This window comes from Pipistrellus hanaki, assembly GCF_964339955.1.
Source record: "Pipistrellus hanaki genome assembly, chromosome: 19".
NCBI lineage: Eukaryota > Metazoa > Chordata > Mammalia > Chiroptera > Vespertilionidae > Pipistrellus > Pipistrellus hanaki.
Genome location: NC_140521.1, coordinates 20,116,063 through 20,135,913, shown reverse-complemented (window position 1 = coordinate 20,135,913; position 19,851 = coordinate 20,116,063). Strand labels below are relative to the sequence as shown.

The following is a 19,851-nucleotide window of genomic DNA, read 5'->3' as shown; positions in this document are numbered from 1 at the left end:
TCCCATGAGGAAGAAATCTGAAACAGTTGCTCCCGGGTCAAATACAGCTGTCCCTGGACAAAGACCCACCTCAGTGTCTCAGGAGCCCTCGTAGAGCGCTCTGCAGGGTGGCCACCACCACATGCAAGAGCAGGTTCAAGGAGGGCAATGGGCTTGAGCCCAGGAGCACGTGTCCAGCCTGAGGCCCTGGTCGGGCTCAGCAGGTCTGTGACTCCCTGAGTGTCTGCAGAGCGGAGGGCAGAATGCTCCTGGTGGCAGGTGCCACAACTTCGTGCGTAGCCTCGAGGGCCCAGGGTCCACACACATTCGCCCTGCTCATCCAACTCTGACAGGATTCCTGGCACTGGGTTTTAGGACTTGTCTCCCTGAAGAACTATATTAGTTGGCATACATAAGTACTCTTCGTCCTAAATATCATGTCCTGAGCTCAACAGAGCACGAATGAAGGGTCAGAGTCTCCACTTGGGACAAGGCCTTGTAGTTTTAAGTAGAAATGCTGCTGGTTAACATTCATTCTGATGTGAGCTACTTGTTAGGGGTTGAAGCATTGACTTGCTCAGCTCCGTGAGCCGTGGCGACTCCATGTGCTCTCGCTATAGGGCCAACCTGGACATCTTCGACTACATCTACATCGATGCTTTTGGGAAAGGCAGGCAGCTGACGGTGAAAGAGTGTGAATACCTGATCGGCCAGCACGTGACTGCGGCGCTGTACGGGGTGGTCAACGTGAAGAAGGTGCTGCAGCGAATGGTGGGAAACCTTCTAAGCCTGGGAAAGCGGTAAGGTTTTCTCATTTTCCCGTGCTTCTGTGGAGGGTGTGACCTCGGGGCTTCAGTGCCTTATGGAGACTTTTCCTAATGAGCCTCCCGGTGATACAGCAGAGCAGTGGACGAGGTGACACAGCTGGGGTATCTACCACTGTCACCTCCACAGAGAAACTGGCTCCCGTGACATCATGCTGTCAGATTTAAGACATGCTCAGTGATTTTCCCTTGAAATCTCTCAGTGGACTTGGGCAGCTTCTCTTTATAAATGTCGAAAGCACCCTTCAGGGACAAGAATGCCTCAGACCGGCCCAGCTTCTCTTTCAGGGTGTTCTCAGGTCAAGTGCTTTGTCATCCGGTAACAGGGACCTTTCTGTCACTTAGATCACAAGGCCCACAGGAGCGTGTGTCTGAGTCCACGGGAAATGTGTCCGAGGAGAAAGGAGGAAGCTTTCGCAGTAGCAGTGGTTTTCTGCTGTGGCAGATTCTTTTTTAAACAGGCTTTATTTTTAGAGCAGTTTTAGGTTCACTGCAGACTGAGCAGAAAGTACAGTGACTCCCCAGATACCTCTGCCTCCCAGCATACACTGCCTCCCCAGGTCAGCACCCAGCACCGGAGTGGTGCGTTGGTTATGATTGATGAATCTGCATTGACACCTAATCACTCAGAGTCCAGAGTTACAGTCATACGTCAGTTCACTCTTAGTATTGTACCCTCTATGGGTTTTAGTAAATGTTTAAAGACACGTATCTGCCATTATCACAGAACAGCTTCTGTCTAAAAGTCCTCTGCTCTGACTTGTCAGAATTCAATTTTAATTACATACAGTGCTTCTGAGGTAACTACCTAATGAAACACGACTTTTCATTTAGTGCCCATCACCAAAGTGGGGTGTAAAATTTATATTTCTTTTGTGTGTGTGTGTCTTTATTACCACTCTTGTAACTATTTGCTGAATAGAGAGGAAGTATCAGAATCAGAACATGTATCTATGGGATTTCTGTCAAATATTTCTAAAACCTAGGCCTTGCAAAGAGGGTCTTAGAAGCACGTGGGATAAGACGAAGGTTTCTCTCCCACAGGGAAGGCATCGACCAGTCGTACCAGCTCCTCCGAGACTCACTGGACCTGTACCTGGCCATGTACCCGGACCAGGTGCAGCTCCTCCTCCTCCAGGCCAGGCTCTACTTCCACCTGGGCATCTGGCCAGAGAAGGTAATTATTTGACTTTGATGCTTTGCACTTACCTTAGAGAGGGAATCATAGCTGGAAATCTTGCAGATTTGTCCTTATATTAACACCTGATGCAGGAAATTCGTGCAAGGGGCTTGGCCCTTGCAGCCGTGGCAGTTTGCTTTGGCCCTCACAGTTCCAGCTTCGTCCGGAAGGATGTTTGGAAGGTGGTTCGGCTGTCCGGTCTAATTAGCATATTACACTTTTATTATTATAGATGGGGATAAACACAAATCTATTCAAAGTCTCCCAGTCTTGACCCATCATTCAAATTTTGGGGGCTTTTCTTTTATTAAAAAGAAACATGGTTGTATTGCGTGGAGTTGCCCATTCTCTTTGTGGTCAGTGCCTTAAATGTCCAGAACCACAGGGCCGCTGCCCTGCACTCCCCTATTGCTGCCCCTAGGGAAGATTTCCCCAAGTCACCCCGACTTGGCCACGGGGCCAACCTGGATGCTCAACCTCCAGCTGTGCTGTTAGCAACTACAGTGGCTGCACACCAGCTGCCCATATGACAGCACAGTTACTTCTTAGATGTGTACCCGTCCCGCTCTGGACTAGTTCAGGCCCTGAGTTTAATATGTTCCACAGGGAGTTTCCAGTTCCGCCACGGCCCCTGTGGCTGGCAGCAGGCACTGTGAGGCGGCTGCGGTGTGAGGGGAGAAGTGCCCCTCAGCGGCTGTGGGCGGCGATGCTCGAGGCCAGCCGAGTATCAGAGCAGGAGAGCTGCACGCTTGCATCAGGCCCTGCATATTTCTCCCAGGGAAATAGGTGATGATCCATTTGTTTGTTTAGGGCAGTCTGGTGAGGGCACTAAGCTCTGAGCTCTCACAGAGACATTGCCAGAAAGCCGCCAGCTGTGTTGTTAGTAAAACCTTCGCTTGAGGAGATAAATCATGTAAATGACTTGACTTTGCTTAGATTTAAGTTGTCTCAGTTACTCACAACTTCTAAGTTGTAAAGTATTTCTGGGAAATGACACCTGTAAGAAAATCTCTAGACTTCTATCTTAAGTGAAGATGTCATGTGTGGCCCAAGGAGCAGAGTCACAGAGTCCTGGGAAATCTACTCTGCCAAAGACGCCACCCACTTCCCAGAGCCCAAATAAATCCTGCTGTCTAGGATTCAATAGCCAATGTTACTTAGTTTTGATAGTAGGATATATATAATTCCCATCACGTTTTGCTTTAGATTAGTTAAGGAATTTTGTGACAATTTGTGAAGTAACAGTGATCCTTTCAAAGCAGGGCTTCTTTATATAATAAATAGAGGCCTGTTACACAAAATTTGTGCACTGGGGGAGGGGAGTCCCTCAGCCTAGCCTGCCCCGCTCACAGTCCGAGAGCCCTCAGAGGATGTCCTACTGATGGCTTAGGGCCGCTCCGTGAAGGGAGCTGCAGTCTGGCCTCCCTCTGGGGGAGGTGACCAGTTGATCAGGGAAAGGCACCACCCCCATCAACCCGCTGCTGCCACCGAGGTGTTTTCATCAGCATGGACTCCGTTCCCTTCACCACGGAAAATGACAGCTTTCTTTAGGCAATTTCTTTTTTAATATATTTTATTGATTTTTTATTTTTTTTATTTTTTTTTTACAGAGAGGAAGGGAGAGAGATAGAGAGCTAGAAACGTCGATGAGAGAGAAACATCGACCAGCTGCTCCTGCACACCCCCTACCGGGGATGTGCCTGCAGCCAATGTACATTCCCTTGATCAGAATCGAACCTGGAACCTTTCAGTCCACAGACCGACGCTCTACCACTGAGCCAAACTGGTTTCGAATCTTTAGGCATTTTCAAGATGTCTCTTTCAAAGGATATGAAATTTCTTTTTTTTTTTTTTTAATCCTCACTTGAGGATATTTTTTCATTGATTTTTAAAGAGCATGGAAGAGAGAGGGAAAGACAGAGAGAAACATCAATGTGAGAGGGACACTTTGATTGTATGCTTCCTTCATGAGCCCTGATCTGGGCCCTGGCCAGGGAGGAGCCTGCAACCTAGGTACATGCCCTTGATCAGAATTGAACCCGGACCCTGGGGTCTGCAGGCGGAGGCTCTATCCACTGAGCCAAACCGGCTAGGGCAGGATATGACATTTCTTAGCCCCTTCAGACCTTCAGAAGTGTGGTGGCAAAACCCTAGATCATCTTCTTGGATTCTTATTGACCAAGTTACCAAGAACACTGCGAGTGGCGTATAGGGAGCTTAGCCAGTGAGCAGTCAGAAAAGGTGTTTCCTCTGCAGCTCACGCACAGAGGCGTGTCTACTTGTGCACGTCTCCCAGCGAGGGCGGGCCCCCTGTGTGGTGCGTCTCCACTGCAGGCCCATCTATGAGCCCAGCCTCCTCCTGAGCCCATTGTGCCTGTTACAGCATCTCGGCTCATTTGCATATTATCTCTTTTTATCCCGGCTCATTTGCATATTATCTCTTTTTATATTTATATATATATGTATTCTGTCTGAGGAGTGAGGTTACCATCTCCTCTGTGGGGAAGTCTGCAGGGGCTCTGGCTTCACCCGCAGCACCCACCTGGCTCAGCTTTGTGTTTGCATGTTGCTTCCCGGGGAACCACCTCAAGTCCTCGGCAGGCCAAGACTGCCTTCCTGCCAAGCAAGGGCCACTGTCACTGAAACAAGTTCCCAATCCGTTACCCGGACAGCACTCATCCTCAACGGTAACTCTGCACTGGCTGCTGGCGAAGGTGTTCCCCCACTCAGAGATCAGGAATGAAAAGTGGCCGTTCCCAGTGAGTGAGGACTCCCCTTGTAAACATGAGCCCTGTGGGGCTCCCCAAGAGGAAGGATTGGGGGGTGCAGAGGTGATTAGAAAGTGCTCCTCTCCGGAGGGAGGGTTTGAGGTGGACGTTGGAGGATGGCCAGCCATTTCAGAAGGCAGGACAGTGAGTTACTGCTGTGCACACCAACCAGTGTGCATACAACACGGGTAGAGAGCTTGGTGTGTGCAGAGGTCAGCTTCACAAGGGTCCTTGTACGTGTATGTGTGCATGTGCATAGGTCTGTGTATGTGAAATAGTTTCCGGGCCTTTGATCAGTTTGTGCAGGGCCTGGAATCTGCTTGGCCTTATCATTCCTAAGCCAGAGAGACCAGAAGGTCAGCGTGATTTCAATTGGATTAAACCAGGAAGAGCAAAATACAGGTCCTCCCGGTCCTGGTCATGGTAGTCCAAGGTGTTGTGGCTGTGATGAAATAGAGTGTAGTCTGGCCAGCTTTTAAAGCCACTAGCACTTATCATACTCTCCCAACCCTGTGGATGCACTATTTTTCTGTTTTACAAACAATAAGACTGAGGCCCTGAGGAGCTGGGAGCTTGCTGAAGCCTCTTGCTCAGACGTGGGTGGTGCCCGAGTCCACTGTCTCCAGAGAAGCTGACAGAGGACACGCTAGTTATCTCCCTCCAGTTTTCTAAGGCAGACCTGCTGTGCTCTCGGTCCACCTCCCCTGCCTTTTGAGATCACTAAGTTTTCTTTATTCTCTAAAAAATATTTTTTTAATATATTTTTATTTATTTTAGAGAGGAAGGGAGAGGGAGAGAGAAACATGAATGATGAGAGAGAATTATTGATCGGCTGCCTCCTGCACGCCCCCTACTGGGGATCAAGCCCACAACCCAGCCATGTGCCCTGAGAATCAAATGGTGACATCCTGGTTCATAGGTTGATGCTCAACTACTGAACCACACCAGCCAGGCCTCATGTCTTCCTTCAACTGCCCGTTCCTGTTATCTATCCAGCATTAAACATACTCAAATCTCTCATCTTTGGAAAAATAAAACATAAAAGCACTCCCATGACGGCCCTGCTGGCACTTCCCTGCAGCTGCGTCCTTATCTCTCTGCCCTGCATGGCTGAAGCCTGCTGGCTGGCCAGCCGGCCACCTGCCTCGCCTCCCACACACTCTCCAGAACATGGGGATCCGTTCCCACCCTCCACCTTGGGAACCCAGCGAAGCCAATGGCCCCTTTCTGATAAACCATCCTTGTTGCCAAATCCAGCAGATACTTGTTTTTCTTTATCTTCCGAGATCGCTGGGGGCCACTCCCCGCCCCAAACACCCTGTTCTTCGACTTCGGTTCCTGGCTCTCAGGCTCCTGCCTGTTCCTTGCCCTCTGGTAGTTCCTAGGCTTCCTTTCCCCTGCACTTTCCCAGGTGCTCACCCCAGTTCTTGCTCCAGGCCCCGCCTGTGGGCTGCCGGCTCCCGAGTCTGCCTCCTGCCCGGACCTTGGGCTCCAATAGCATCCGAAGGTGTCCCTGCACGTCTGTACGTGGCTCTGCCCCTAGGTGGCTGCATAGGCCCCCTGCTGCTCTCCTTCCTCTACACTTAGACCCTGCGACCTGTTTGATAAACTGCAGCCAGAGGAATCTTAGTGAAACCCAGGACCCTCGGGGTGGCTCCCCGCTGTCCTGAAAAACAGGCTCGTTCTCTTGAGATGGCCTACCCGCCCAAGCTCTCTCGTCTCACACTGGCCCCTTTTATACTCGCTGCCACAGCCACATCTCCACTCGCCCCTGTGTGCGTCAGTCCTTGCATTTGCTGCACCTCTGCATGGGGCACCTTTCTTGCCCCTCCACCGGCTTCACTTCTGCCTCCGAACCCCCTCCCCAGGCCCTCGGCATGGGCCCCGCCGCCCTTTGCAAAGCGGCTGCGGTGTGTTGGGCTGCTCCGCTCGGCGCTCTGTAAGGACGAGGACCAGAGCTGTGTCCTCCCCGGGGCTGTTCCCCTTGCTCGCAGCACAGCTGCCCGTGGCAGGTGCTCAGAAGTTTTATCTGCATGAAGAAGAAGTGCCAGGTCTCCATGCCTGAGTGAGGGGAGGCTCGGAGGATGGCCCAATTTCCCAACTACTCATGGCCACGTGAACAGTGGGTGTTGGAGAGCAGCCTGTTCCATGGTATGGGAAGGGGTTTAGTTTGGGGAGTGTTGGATCCGATAGGACTCGGACCCGCGTGTCAGCATCTGATAGTGGAAGCCCCCCAAATAGAAGAACTCACAGACGGTGGACATCAGAGGATGGAGCCAGGAGCTCCAGAGAGAGCCTTGGGGAAACTGCTGTCAGTGGACAGCCGGCCAGCACCCCGTGCCCGTGGGCCTGAGGCAGCCTGCCTTTATGGATCCACGCCCCTTGCTTCTTTGTCTCTGGCCAATTTCCAGCGACCTTGAATCAGACACCGAATGGCCTGCAACGCCTAAAACATTTACTCTCTGGCCCTTTGCATAAAAAGTTTATCCATCGTGAGTGATAGGCCCCCTCCCTCTCTTCCAAGATCTCTACGGCTTAGACATTGGTTGGACACAGCACGGGACCCAGGTGTCAGCATGTCCTTTGGGAACATACAAGGCCCGGATCACCAGGCCCTCTCCCCTCACCCTGTCAGCCACACGCCAAGGGAACGGCAGGGGACCGTCCTTGAGCCTCATCTCTGAGACTGGGCGTTTGAGAATTCCTTTGTGCACTGAAGATTCCGAGTGAGGCCCGTTTTCTGCTCTGGCGGGGTGGGGGATGGTGGGAGCTGTGGGAAGGGGAGCTGTGCCAGGAGGGAGCAGAAGTCTGGTCCACAGGACTGGTCGGAATTGCACGGGGGGGAGCATGAGGAATGCATTGCGCAAGCCCTGTCAGTAGGACTCGCTGTTCAAGCCCATGTGTTTTCTGCAGAAGATAAAGGTTATTAGTGTCTCCCGAGTTAAAGCCTCTTGCGGGGGTTGGGGTTATTCCTCCTGCCGAGGCCGGTTTGGCTCAGTGGATAGAGCGTCGGTCTGTGGACTGAAAGTTCCCAGGTTCAATTCCAGTCAAGGGCATGTACCTTGGTGTGGGCACATCCCCAGTAGGGGGTGTGCAAGAGGCAGCTGATCGATGTCTCTCTCATCGATGTTTCCAGCTCTCTATCTCTCTCTCTTCCTCTCTGTAAAAAAATCAATAAAATAGATATATTTAAAATACTCCTACTCCCGCTTTGGTGTGATGGTTGTGGGGCTAGAGTCTAGAGTTAGCCCGGTCTCATCCTCACTCCAATCTTCATAACCTGTGGCCTCAGGCCAGTTCCTTGCCTTCACTGAACCTGCTTCCTCTTCCGGCTGACAGTCAGGTTGGGTCGATTAAATGAAATAAAAAAGTGATGGGACTGGCACAGTGACCAGCAAGAAATAAGTGTTTAGTCAGAACTGAGACCAGAAAAATCTCAGTCTGGAAGGCGAGGTTGGGTATTGGAATAATGATATTTTATATTGCACAAGATGTTCCTTTTCACAGCATGATGTGCATCAGGAAAACAGGCCTTTGGTAATCAGAAGCAGCGAGTTTGACAAACCGGGGACTAGAGACCAGGTTGCTTGGTCCTTGGGCCCAGTAACTAGGGAAGGATCCCGTTTCCCAGGGGAAATGTGTCAGAGACTCTGCCACTGGCAGGGCCACCTTGCCCTTCTTGGTCATGGTGTGCACGTGTTGGTGTGTGCACCTGCGTGTGCGGGTAGGAACTTGATCAGAATTTGTATTTTCCTTGGAGCCACAGGGACAGTAAAGAGAATCTAAACTTGAGTTCTGCTTCTACCAGCTCGTTAGTTAAGCCCCACGGGGCTGTGGTTTCTCCAGCCCACTTGCATACGATATTGCGTCCTGAGTTAATGCCATGGCACTGCCTGTAGGACTCCAGAACCCCGGTGCACACATCTTCCTTCTGCAGGCGAAAGGTCTGAAACCAAGGTGCATCCCTTCGGTGTCTTCCCTGGGGCCCTCCCATCTTCATGGTCCCGAGGCAGTTCTGATCAACATCCTTTTTTAAAAATATATTTTATTGAGTTTTTACAGAGGGGAAGAGAGAGGGATAGAAAGCTAGAAACATCGATGAGAGAGAAACATCGATCAGCTGCCTCTTGCACACCCCCCAGTGGGGATGTGCCCTCAACCAAGGTACATGCCCTTGACCGGAATCAAACCTGGCTCCTTTCAGTCTGCAGGCCGACGCTCTATCCCCTGAGCCACACTGGTTTAGGCTGTCCAACGTCCTCTTGATTGAGGCATGGAGCCTTTATTTTTCCAACCAGTTCATGAGTGCAGGCACAACTTTTTGTTTCCTTTCTGTGTGTCAAAAAGTGAAGCCGATATGCATTGCGTGAATGGATGGAACAGTGGACAGGTGCTTCTTTCTCTCTTTTCCTCTCTCTAAAACCAGTAAATAACGTGGTTGTTTTTTTTTTAAGTGAAGCCCACACTGACGCAGAACGTAAACCCTTTGAGAGCTCACTTTACCCAGATGTGCCTGTCAGTGGCCGACCCTCCTCCCCCCACGCTGACTCCAATCCACCGTGCTTCTCGGGATTTCTGTCATTCACGCTGGTGGCACTGGATGCCGGGCCTGTGCCCAGGGCCAGAAGTGAGGGTGCCAGCTTCGAGCTGACGGGGAGAGTGCCCGCCGCAGGGACCTGGCCGCCATCCGGGCCCTCCTTGCTGTCCTGTCAGGCTAGGTAGGGCTGGATGCAGTGCGGTAACAGGGAAAAGGCCTTAATAAAAATATTATCACCCAGTCTTTCTGTCTTGTCTTGAAGGTGCTTGACATCCTCCAGCACATTCAGACCCTAGACCCCGGGCAGCACGGGGCCGTGGGTTACCTGGTGCAGCACACGCTCGAGCACATTGAGCGCAAGAAGGAGGACGTGGGCGTGGAGGTGAAGCTCCGTTCCCACGAGAAGCACAGGGATGTCTGCTACTCCATTGGGCTCATTATGAAGCATAAGAGGTGAGTGCCCCCGGCGTCCGAGGACCCCGAGGCCTGGAGCCGCCGCAGTGACGCGCTCGAGGGACCCGGCGCCCGGCAGCGTGACCTGGATCGCACCGCAGGAAGGCCGCAGGCTGACCCGCGTCCTCACCGTTTCGTTTTTACGGAGGGACGTGCGGTGCTGACTGGGAGGTCTAATGTTTTGTGACCTCCAGGTGTCTGACCCTTCTCTCTGTGGGAAGATGGAGCAGCTGTGTAAACAGTCTTTCTCTCCTTCCTGCATGGTCTTGCTCTCCTCTCGCTCTCCCCAGTTCAGATGGTAGGCAGGGCCTGCGGGTCGTAGGGCACACACCTGGCCCATTTACGAAACAAAGTGACTGTCCACCGCCATGGCACTGACTTGCACCTCCAGCCGGTGGGAGTGAGCGCGCCCCTCCTCACCGCATGTGGTACGGCCAGCCCGCTAGACACGCACTCAGGTCGTCAGTGGCACGGGGGCCTCATTGTGGCTTTAATGTGACTTTCCCTGCCAGCTGCCCCATTGAGGCTCTCACAGGTCCTGGTCATTCGCGTTTCCTTTCATGAGGTGCCTTGTCCATATTGTGCTCTGATTTATAGCGGTGCTCTCTCCACATATTTAGTCTCTATGTACACACGAGTGCCAGGTATCTTTTTCCAGGTCTTGGCTAGTGTTCTCATTCTTTTATTGCATTCTATTTTTTAACTTATTGTGGAAATTCCAAACACCAACAGTGAAAAAATGTGAGCATAACAACCAGGTGATGTCCCCTATCAGCTCCACTGGTTATCATAACAGGGTCTGTCTCCACCCCCTTCCCTCCTCCCTGGAAGCAAATTCCAGATGTCATTCCATCTGGAGCTATTTCAGTGTCTCTGGAAGGTAAGGGCTCTCTCCTTTGTTAAAAATAACGCTTGCCACCCGGTTGTCATACCAAGAAAAAAAGAAATGGTTCCCTAACAGGAAGGTAGGCAGTCTGAATCAGTCCTGTAGGCGGTCACACTAGTCCGTCTCTTCCTTTATGGGTTGTGTTTTCAGGACCTTGTTTAGGAAATCATTGGCCACCCCGAGTCGTGAGGACAGTGGGGCGGTCTGCACTTCGCCTCTCGGTCTCTGTGTGGAGCGTTGTTGGCAGGCCTGGTCCTGACCCCTTTTTCCATCTTGTGACCAGTTGTTGCCGCTTCTCTAACTGAAGTGCTAGGTTGACAGTAAGAGGGGTTTGTAAAGAGGGGCAGGGATTCTGAAACAGGATTCGGCATGGAGCAAACGCAGGTGAATGTGTAGGAAAGAGCTGAAGAGAAGCCGAGCCCTCGCTTACCAGTCCTAGGTGCCAGGACCAGGGACTGACTCGTGCTCCTGTGCTTAGGTACGGCTACAACTGTGTCATCTACGGCTGGGACCCCACCTGCATGATGGGACACGAGTGGATTCGGAACATGAACGTCCACAGCCTGCCTCACGGCCATCACCAGCCTTTCTACAATGTTCTGGTGGAGGATGGTTCTTGCCGCTATGCAGCCCAAGGTGAGTGGCTAAGTCCTGTCTGTAGCTTTAATAACACCTGGGCGTATTTTAAGCACACATTTGAGCACTCAGATATTGTGCGTACAGTCATGAATTTCCAGTAGCTCACCTCCTAGGGCCGGTATTTAGCTAATAAACATGGCTGGTATGCCCTGGCGCAGCCATACCGCAGGTTAAAAAGTTCCCCCCTCCACCACAGCTGGGACCCTATTCCAGTGCTGCTGCTGACCTCTGTTCTGATTGGTCATTGCCATTGCCAATCAAATCCCCAATGCCTGCTTCCTAGACATTGCCATGGGCTCCCTCTAGTTAAGGAGGGTCATCTTGTGCCCTGCCCAATGCCACCTGCTTGAACTGGAAGGCACTGAATGGGCACTATTGGGGAGCCACCCTAGCACCCTCTGGCCTCCTGAGACTGGCAGCCTCCTGTGCTCCCCGGAGATGCCACCATGGGAATGCTGTCCATTGCACCAGCTCTAAGAGCGTCAGGCTGGGTAGGTGGGGCCTCTGTCAGGCCTGGCAGGTGCCAGCCCAGGGCACTCCAGTCAGACAGATGGAGCCCGTGAAGGCAGGTTACAGGCCAAAATACCTTCACTGCACGGCTCCCTTTTCTTTGTTCCTCCACACGATGGGACGAAGGTACTGCAGGCTGGCTGTGGCGGCATCTACAGCATTCATTTTATGATTAAAAACGAACACAGATGCTAACGCAGTGTCCGTTAACTCCATTTGAAATTCATTTCCATCCTCATCATCATGCTCATTTTGTGCATGAGGAAACTGAGGCACGCAGTTATTTAAATCTTAACTTACAGAACCCAGGCAGCTTGGCAAAGCCCTATTGGTAACCAGGTAAAGCTTCCTGTGTCTGGCTAAAGCTTGTTTGACCTCACTCAGTCTTATGTTCTGGTAAGCGCTTTAATAGAAATACTGGATGTGTAAAAATCTCACAAGTATCAGGGAGAGTAGAAAAGGTTTCTTATTAATTGTTACGGATTCATCAGAAACTGTGAGGCGATAACATGGCAACAAAAGAAATTCTATGTCTAATACAGGTCTCTTTAACCTGTGAGCCTAATGAGGGAGTTGCTGACGATGACTTTATTTAACTTTTGAAACTGACAAAAAATCATTCTAACAATTTCAAAAACTCAACATGATTTGAAAATTGGTGAGTGATCTGTGGACTCTGTCTCCTCACTGATCACTTGGAAGCATTTCACACTGTACGTCATGGAGCGTGTCCGAGAATGAAGGCATTGTCTGTGACCGCCACTTGGCCAGCGCCTGTGGCTTCGCCTCATGCCTTCGGTGCCTGTTAGGAGTTTCTAGAAACATCTATGTCAGCTTTAAAAGGGGCTTTTTAGAGAAGTAAAACGGCAGTTGGCTTTAGGTGTTCTGAACTTTCTCAGTGTCTCGGGACTCATGTCTGATCATGTGCTCAGTAAACATGCAGTGCGGGTTCAGAGTCAGCATGGAATGCTTTGTGAGAAAGTCCACCCTCTGGCTGTCAGTTTTACCCTCTAGAACTGAGATCCCACTAAGTGAGTGTGGGTCCTTGTCACAGAGCGAGGCATTTGCAAACAGATGTGGTTTGTAACAACTTTGGGGGAAGAACATTTCAGACGTGACCGCACCCTCCCCTGGAGTCAGCAGTTCGCATGTTGACAGTATTTGTTTGACCTGCAGATGGGGGTTTTCAGTTTTTGCTGAGCTGTTTGAAAGAACACAGCAGACATCATGACCTAAGCACTCCCATGCCTGCTGTGAGCATAAGGCCATCTCACTGCGGGACCAGTTACAGCTTCTCTTCGAGCAGAGAGACTGCGTTACAGGCCCTCATGTCGGTCACCAGGCCCGGGGGTCACAGAACAGCCTTAGTGGCGTGTGTGCCTGTTCATTTTTACTCCCCATCCAACCGGGACTGATGCATGCGTTTGGTTGTGTCCCCTGGGTCTCTCAGAAAAAAACACTTCCTCATTCTTCCTTTTTTTTTTTTTCTTTCCTCCTTTCCCACAAGACTTTGACTTTCTGAAGAGTCCAGGCTGGTTATCTTGTGAAATGTCTAACTCTCTGGGTTTGTCATGCTGTTTGCTCAGCTGTGTGTTGTCTGTGGACTGGAAGCTGAGTGTGAGGCTGGATGAGCTCAGGCTGTTACTATGTTTGGGGAATATTTACCCTCAGTGCTGTGTGTCACGTTGCCTCTCCTCGGGGCCGACGGTGCCCGCTGTCCTGCTGTCTGAAGCGGATTTTGGTCACGTGGCTAAGGCAGTGACTCACTCTGAGGGACAGTTTTCCTTTTGCAATTAACACGAGCCCCATGGAGTCCTAGTGTGACATCCTGTGTACGTCATCTTCCTCAGGGACTTTGTCCTTGTTATGTCGGTACCTATTGCCTCTCGTTGTCCGAGTTAGCCTGTGAGAATCACAGAATGATGATTTTCTACTACTGTTTTCCCCTCCACTCCTGTAAACAAGGGCTTTCCTCCTCACCTTCTACCTCTCCCCTCCCACACCCTCCCTTTCCCTCACACCCTCTCCCTACCGCCACCTTCAGCACTTCTTCTCTCCTCATAGATTCCTAGACTTTTATTTAGTCCATGTGTTCTAATCATTTGGAACATTTTTTTTCTCAAATTATACCATATTTAGCCAGTAGGAGGCCTTGAGAGGCTAAATTTTAAAAATACTTATTTAACTATGTTCTTAGCATTTCTTTTATTTGTACTGTTACTTTTTAAATATATTTTTATTGATTTCAGAGAGGAAGGGAGAGAGAGAGAGAGAGAGAAACATTAATGATGAGAAAGAATCAATGATTGGCTGCTTCCTGCACGCCCCTACTGGGGATGGAGCCCGCAACCCAGGCATGGGTCCGGACTGAACCCCTGGTTCATAGGCTGATGCTTAACCACTGAGCAACACTGCTGGGCTTATATTAAGTTATTTTGTTTTACAGGTTTTTTTTGGGGGGGGGTCTAAATTTTCAAACCTTTTCTCCACGATCCTAGTAACCTGGGTAAAGTCCATGAACGAGTGCTCCTCTAATGACTAGTTCTCCGCAGAGTTGAAGGGCAGATTTTAGGCCGCGTGCAGGTACAGTGTTTTTAAGTAGTTTGTTCTGCACAGTCCAGGGAATCTTCCCACCAGTGTGCTAGTGAGACCCTCACTCCTGAAGGAGGGTGTACCACACCTACATGTTCATCATGTCCCCCACGAGGGGCATGCTGCCCGTCCCAGTCCCAGCCCCCACCAGGCCTGCTCAGACACCGTGGGAAACGAATGTCCAGACCAGATGCTCGAACTTCAGTCAGCTGCCCGTATTGAGGGTCAGGAATTAAGTGGGACGTGACCTCTGGTTGAGAGAGCACCGCTACAAGTGTTAGTTCCGTCTCCCTGAGCTGTCCTGCCTTTCCAAAGCAAAGTTTCTACAGCACCCACCCCCCACCAGGGGGCAGTCTGCGCAGCTGGCCCCGTGTGAAGACCCCACATCAGGATGCAGGGGAACATTCCAGGGCAGTTCGGTGCTCTGTTTTAAATTGTGAAAATCTCAAGTGTCCCCCCTCTGACCTGTCCGTTCCGTCCTCAGTCCCTCCACTCGGGACACGCTCGCCAGGGGGCCTGTGGTCCCTTCTCATCGCAGACCAGTGTCGTTCGCAAGGACTTCCTGGCAAATGGGGTATGCCAAACTGAGGAGTACTCCAGTTAAATAAGCCAGGTGTTTCATCTCTCCCTCTCCTTCCTCTCTGAGGTCAATGAAAATGTACTTAAAATAAAATGCTTAGCTAGGCCGTGTGACGTGGCAGCCTAGCTCTGTGGCCTTCCAGGCCTTCTGAGTAGCATGTGTTTTACTCCCAGTTCCTCCATTGGATCTCAACAGCACATTGCTCATTTTCCTGCGGCCCAGCATCGTGCTGGATCGCCGTGCCGTCACTTACTCACTCAGTGACCAGCCGTGGACGCTGTCAGAGATGCTGAGAGAAGCGATGTTGGTCCTGTGCGCTCTGGGTGGGGGCCAGGTGTCCCGCGTGCATTTCAGGACACTCAGCTGATGTGCTGCGCTGAGGGAGTGATTAGCCCATCGGCCAGGCTGTGCAGAGACAGACTTGCATTAATTCCAGTGACAGGCTGTGCGAGTGTGGCTTCATGCAGGGAACCGGCTGCCCCGGAACATGGTCAGAGCGGAAGGCCGGCCTGGCCAGCTCCTTTCTCCCAGGTCCTGGGGGTGAGGCTTGGCTTCTCCCAGGTGGGGCCCACCCCCAGGCGTGGGCCAGCGAGGAAGGGTGCACAGCCACCCCTCTCTCAGTGGCCCCTGTAGAGCTGTTTTTCAAGTAGTTTTTTTGGGAGAAACCACCTAAAAGGATTTCAGCCTTTAAAATACCTCACCTGGCCTGGCCAGCATGGTGCAATGGTTGAACATTGACCTATGGACCAGAAGGTCACAGTTCAGTTCCCGGTGAGGGCACATGTCTGGGTTGTGGGCTCAAACCCCAGTGTGGGGCCTGTGGGAGGCGGTTGATCAGTGATTCTCATCATTGATGTTTTTATCTCCTTCTCCCTCTCCCTTCCTCTGAAATCAATAAAAATATATTTAAAAAAAACAACAACAAAAAAAACACCTCGCCTGCATTATCATCGTTGTTCTATTATCACTCCATTGTAAAGGAGTCTGATTTTCATTCCTTCACCTGATGGGGAGACAGAGCAGGGTGTGGAGAGCGTGGGTTTTCAGGAGGCATGCAGACGCCGTGACCATCCGTCTGTGGAAGGTGCGGCGTGCCTCCCTCCCGCGGGTCTCCTGCCCCCTGCGCGGGGCACCCGGCGGTGCTGAGAGGACGGAGCTGGGACGGAGGCTGTCCTGTGGAGGGCTCACTATGGACAGGAAGGAAGCAGGTACTTAACAAGTGGGGCTTCCGGACTTAACCGCTGGCGAACAGAGCCGGTGAGGGTTCCTTGTCCTCACATTTGTGTCAGATCAAGTCAGAGGGACGTGGGAGCCTCTGCCTTGCCGTCCCAGGGGGCTGCCGGAGCGTTGCTGGAGCCAGACGCCTCGCTCGGAGAACAGGGAAGTCCGGTCTTCCTGTGGAGCTGTTGGGGGCCCCAGGCCCCCATTCCTCCTCCCCCCGATGGCCACTCGCTGCCTTTTGCCTATTAGCTCCTGCATATTCCAGAAACACCTCTGTCTTCCCTTTTCCTCCACCTCAAAATGCTACTCGGAAGCGGTTGCTAGGAAGTACTCGGGATAAGAGATGCAGGAAAGTCCATTTTAACCAGAATGTGCCTCTTTATCAACAGAAAACCTGGAATATAACGTGGAGCCTCAAGAAATCTCGCACCCCGATGTCGGACGCTATTTCTCGGAGTTTACTGGCACCCACTACATCCCGAACGCGGAGCTGGAGCTCCGGTACCCGGAAGACCTGGAGTCTGTCTACGAGACGGTGCAGAACATTTACAGCGCCAAGAAGGAGAGCGCGGAGTAGAGGCCAGGAGGGGTCGCTGTGCCTTTGCCGCTGCTGCCGCCTTCCAGGAGAACAGGACTCCGGGGGTCCCCGGCCCTTTGGATGCGACCACAGGAAGCCGCTTGGCCCAAGTGCTGGTTGCCTCCCACAGTTTAGTGGCCCGCGCTCTCCTCAGCTGCAAAGACAATGTCGCTCTCCGCCTGCACTAGTGAACCCTCGGGAAGGCGCCGGTCGGTGGCATGGCTTGTCTGGTGACAGTCTGTGACATTCCGCCTTCATGAGGGCTCACAGTCTACACCCATCTAATCGTTACTTAGCTCCCTTCTCTTTAGTCTGCCTCGCACTTACTCAGACATTTCGTTTGCTGGCGACGGGCTCAGAAGTTTGCAGCCATTTCTCCCTGACTTCTCTGGCCCAGCTACAGTCCTGAGTCAGGGTCGTTGGGCCTTTCAGCCTGAATTCAGCTGAAGCTAAGTGAGCTTGGCAGCATCTTGGTGATGAGCAGAGCAGTGCTGATCAGAGTCGTTTGCGTTTCTTTTTTTCTGATGTGTGAGACCGATTTCAGGCACTTGTCTTTGTATTTGAGTTAGAAGAATAACAGTTTTCCCTCTTGGACTTACGCTCCTATCGCTGTGAATCATTAGTTTTCCACTTTGTTACATGGGATTCTTTGAAAAACGCATAATAATGGCCTTGGTGATGATTTTTCCATGCTCACCTACTGTTCCTCCCTTTAAAGTAACTTTTTATGTTGATACTCTCCAGTAGCATGAGTAGATCTTAAATCAGTGATGGCTTCTCTTCTCAGTAGGAAGTACAACCTGATGTTAAAATGCTTGCTTTTAGAAATTATACTTTGAGGTCTCCAAAGACGTAAAGATGAGATTCCACTTCTGTGACCAGAAGAAAGATGAAGCTCAAAAATGAACGAGGAGGTCCCATGCCCCGTCCCTCCTGAGAACCACTGGAGACCTTCCTGAGTGCGGCGGGGTAGAGCAGACTAACACATCTTTCCTCCTAGTGTCTGCTCCGCGGGGAAAGAAATGAGTGCAGTCTGCTCTCAGTCGCCATGGCCATGACAGCACCGGGGACTGACCGCTCTCTCAGCCCGCACCGGCCCCTCCCCCGTTCTTAGTGACCGAGCGCTGACAGGTCCATGCTGTGCAGCTCGAACTCCCACCGCGGCCGCCAGGTCTCCTGCCCCGCTGGTCTTACAGTTCACCAGTCGAGGCTGGAGTTTGGAGTTAGGGCCTCATGGCGTCACTCTCGGAGTTTAGGAGAATCCAGTTGATCTAATGCCTGAGGCTCTAGGGGACAGGGATCTGTCACTCTCGCTCTGTGCTCACTTGAGTGCGGGATTGCATACCGTGTTGAGTGACTGCCTTCCCTTGGTCCCTACTGACCCCTGAGATGCCTGAGGTTTGGGGACGCTACAAGTCAAGGTTCGGACTTGCATTTGAAATTGTGACCACTCACAGCACCCTGCCTGCCTGAGGCCGGGGCTCTCACACTACTCGCATTTAAAGGTGGAAATCAGGAAGTGTGGAGTAAATGTTAACGAGATGCATTACCGAGAAACCGTGGAGCGTGCTGAGGATTACCGTGGTTGGTTTTCCGGTTTGATTTCCTTTTCTCGTAGAGTAACATCAACACCAAGAAAGATACGATGGCTTTCCCTTTAGTGACCCGTGTACATATGTATCTAGACTGTTTTTAAAGGTCTCTCCATGGATGCCTCACCGGCTCCAGGAGGCCTGTCACCTGTGTAAGTTGGTATTTGGGCACTTTATATTTTTCTAAAAATGTGTTTTTGGAACCTGTACTCTAATAAATCGTAAGTTTCTTTTTAAAACTTTTCCAAAGTTTTCTCCATTTAAAAAAAAAAAACACCCTGTTTTAAAAGTAGAACTTTTGCAATGTTAAAATATTAAATATTTGGATATAGTAACTTCTTTTCTCTTCCAATGAAAGCCAAGAATTTTTTTTTTTTTTTTTTTTGTACTCTAATTAATAAACGGAACTCCTCCAGGGACACCACACGCATGGCCTGGCCAAGTTCGTCCCAGGACAGAGCCCCGCCTGCCCTTTCTCAGAATGTCTCCCTCTCTTCTGGTCAAAATAGGCAAAAACTTGCTCTGCTGAAACTTTTAATGTTGGTGAGTGGACAGGGTATCTTTAGACTCTGATTTTCCTGCCAAATCTGAGTTTTATAAGCTCACAAGGAATCTTGTGAGTATCTGGTTATAACAGAGAGACTGCAGCTTTCCAGTCCTGTTAAAAGTGTGTGTTTGTAAAACGAGAACTTGAAAAGCTTTGAGGGAAACCCAGCTTCTCTGTGTGTCACTCACGTGGACCCAAAAGCTGTGCGACGTGCCGCCGCGTCCAATGCTCCACAATGTCACCGCGCTGTGCGGGAGGAAACGGGCTGAGCGGTCACCCGGTCCCTGCCCGAGGTTTCTCAAAGCCCGGTGTCTGCGCCCTGTGCGTCAGCACTGCGCCCTGCGCCTGCTCCTGGGTCCCGTGTGCGCAGACCTCCCGTGGGAAACGCTGCTCGGGAGACACCAGGCACGCCCGACTAGTCTCTGCCTTGTCGTCGTGAGACCTGTTCTGCCAAGCGTGTCTGAAAGAAAGCATCACCCACCCAATCGGTTCTGAAAGGCCGGCTTTTGTTGTCTCTGCCTGCACCCTGTCGTAGATCTCCATCGCCAGCGCGTTTGTTTACCCAGCAAAGTGTTCCCTGGCGACGGCCGGCGCTCGGGCCTGTCGCCGAGTCAGTTTACTCTCTGACCGTACCTACTCACTGTCCAACTCACAGCGTCAAATGCCGCGGTCTTCCCCGACGGGTAGACAGAGTCGCGCCTCCACGTTCTGCTGCCAGCAGGTCCCTTTCTCTTAGTCATGAACTTGAACTGCCAGCAACTTTCCATTTGAGAGAGATCTTGTGTCCATAAGAGCCAAGATGTTTGTTGTTTCTGGGAAGGGCGGGGAGACTGTTCACTAGAGGAAATGAAGCCGTCACGAGGCAGTCTGTTTTTCAAACACTAATAGCTCTGTTGCATGCATCACTTCGTACTGCTTGCTTCCTTTGAGCCAGGCCCCAGCCTGCGCTGTGTGGCCCACACAGAG

At 51.4% G+C, this 19,851-nt stretch overlaps 1 protein-coding gene across 2 annotated transcripts in view; it reads left to right on the top strand.

Annotated features, from left to right (window-relative positions):
• Window positions 1-18,581, top strand: part of FBXO21 (F-box protein 21) — a 34,167-nt gene extending 15,586 nt beyond the window's left edge. Inside the window, exons 8-12 of one of the 2 annotated variants that reach the window (XM_084867612.1) lie at window positions 600-779; window positions 1,848-1,980; window positions 9,551-9,741; window positions 11,106-11,263; window positions 16,559-18,581. In XM_084867612.1, the coding sequence (XP_084723738.1) occupies window positions 600-779; window positions 1,848-1,980; window positions 9,551-9,741; window positions 11,106-11,263; window positions 16,559-16,746 (850 nt within the window). In that variant the 3' untranslated portion in view covers window positions 16,747-18,581. Of the gene's footprint in view, window positions 1-599; window positions 780-1,847; window positions 1,981-9,529; window positions 9,742-11,105; window positions 11,264-16,558 lie in introns of both variants that reach the window. The other variant, XM_084867611.1, reaches the window with a different exon arrangement.
• Window positions 18,582-19,851: the final 1,270 nt, after the last annotated feature.